We start from the raw sequence: 882 nt of genomic DNA on the forward strand, positions 1-882 counted from the left end.
TTTTGCTCTATGTCCAGCCTCTCCTTGACAAACTTTGCGTAGCGCTCAAGAAAGTCGATCCCCCATTGAGTGTGTTTGTCCAGATTATCAAACTGGTCCTGAAGATGAAAGAGGAAGAGAAGAAAATATGGAGAACATTAATTAAGATCAACGCCTCTGTAGTTGCAAAACAATGAAAAAAAAAAAAAAAAGAGTGAACAAAAAGTGAGAATGGAGGTGCTTTGCAGAATGGAAAACTTTCTTTATCTTTCCGACACGTGGGGTTAAAATTCAGGGTTACATGACTCAGCAATCTGTCTGCCTGAATGTAAGTCTGTTCTTATTCACACAAATAAAATACACATGTCCTCCTGCCAGTGACTCAGCGGTAAGAGTGGTTTCTTTGTCTGCTGTATATACATATACACACACGTCTCACACATCATCATACCAGATTTAAACCCACACATTTAGCACAGACTGTAATCCAGATTAAAGCTGCAGATTCAATTCATGCGTAAGTAACATTACAAGGAGCCAAAGTCATGATCAATATGAGGATGAGGAATTGCAAAGATGGAAAATGAGCTTCGCCAATCAAGTTCATGATCCAAAGAAATTATATTTGAATGCCAAAAGATAATAAAAACTATTTTCTCTCTCTCCACATTCACAATTTTTCTCTCTCATCCCTCCTTCATTCCACTTCATCATCGGGTAATTCTCATTTCGACTACTAATATTATTGTAGTGATAGCATCATGACATTCTGTGATGCATGATAGGTGATGTCAACGAGACGTCTCTACCCTGTTTGTGTCAGTTTGTGTGTGTTTCTTTAGCATAGATAGACCGGAAACAATGGCTCTGCCCAACTGGAAAAACACAATCATTTACAGCCCC

The 882-nt window shown here is 38.5% G+C and overlaps 1 protein-coding gene across 1 annotated transcript in view; it reads right to left on the reverse strand.

Annotated features, from left to right (window-relative positions):
• Positions 1-882, reverse strand: part of fnbp1l (formin binding protein 1-like) — an 18,315-nt gene that overhangs the window by 16,883 nt on the left and 550 nt on the right. The window contains exon 2 of the mRNA XM_035653580.1: positions 1-98. Coding sequence (XP_035509473.1) covers positions 1-98 — 98 coding nt within the window. The remainder of the gene's footprint in view (positions 99-882) is intronic.

Source organism: Morone saxatilis, unplaced genomic scaffold (assembly GCF_004916995.1).
Source record: "Morone saxatilis isolate NCDOM2014 unplaced genomic scaffold, NCSU_SB_2.0 Contig12, whole genome shotgun sequence".
NCBI classification, from domain to species: Eukaryota; Metazoa; Chordata; class Actinopteri; family Moronidae; genus Morone; species Morone saxatilis.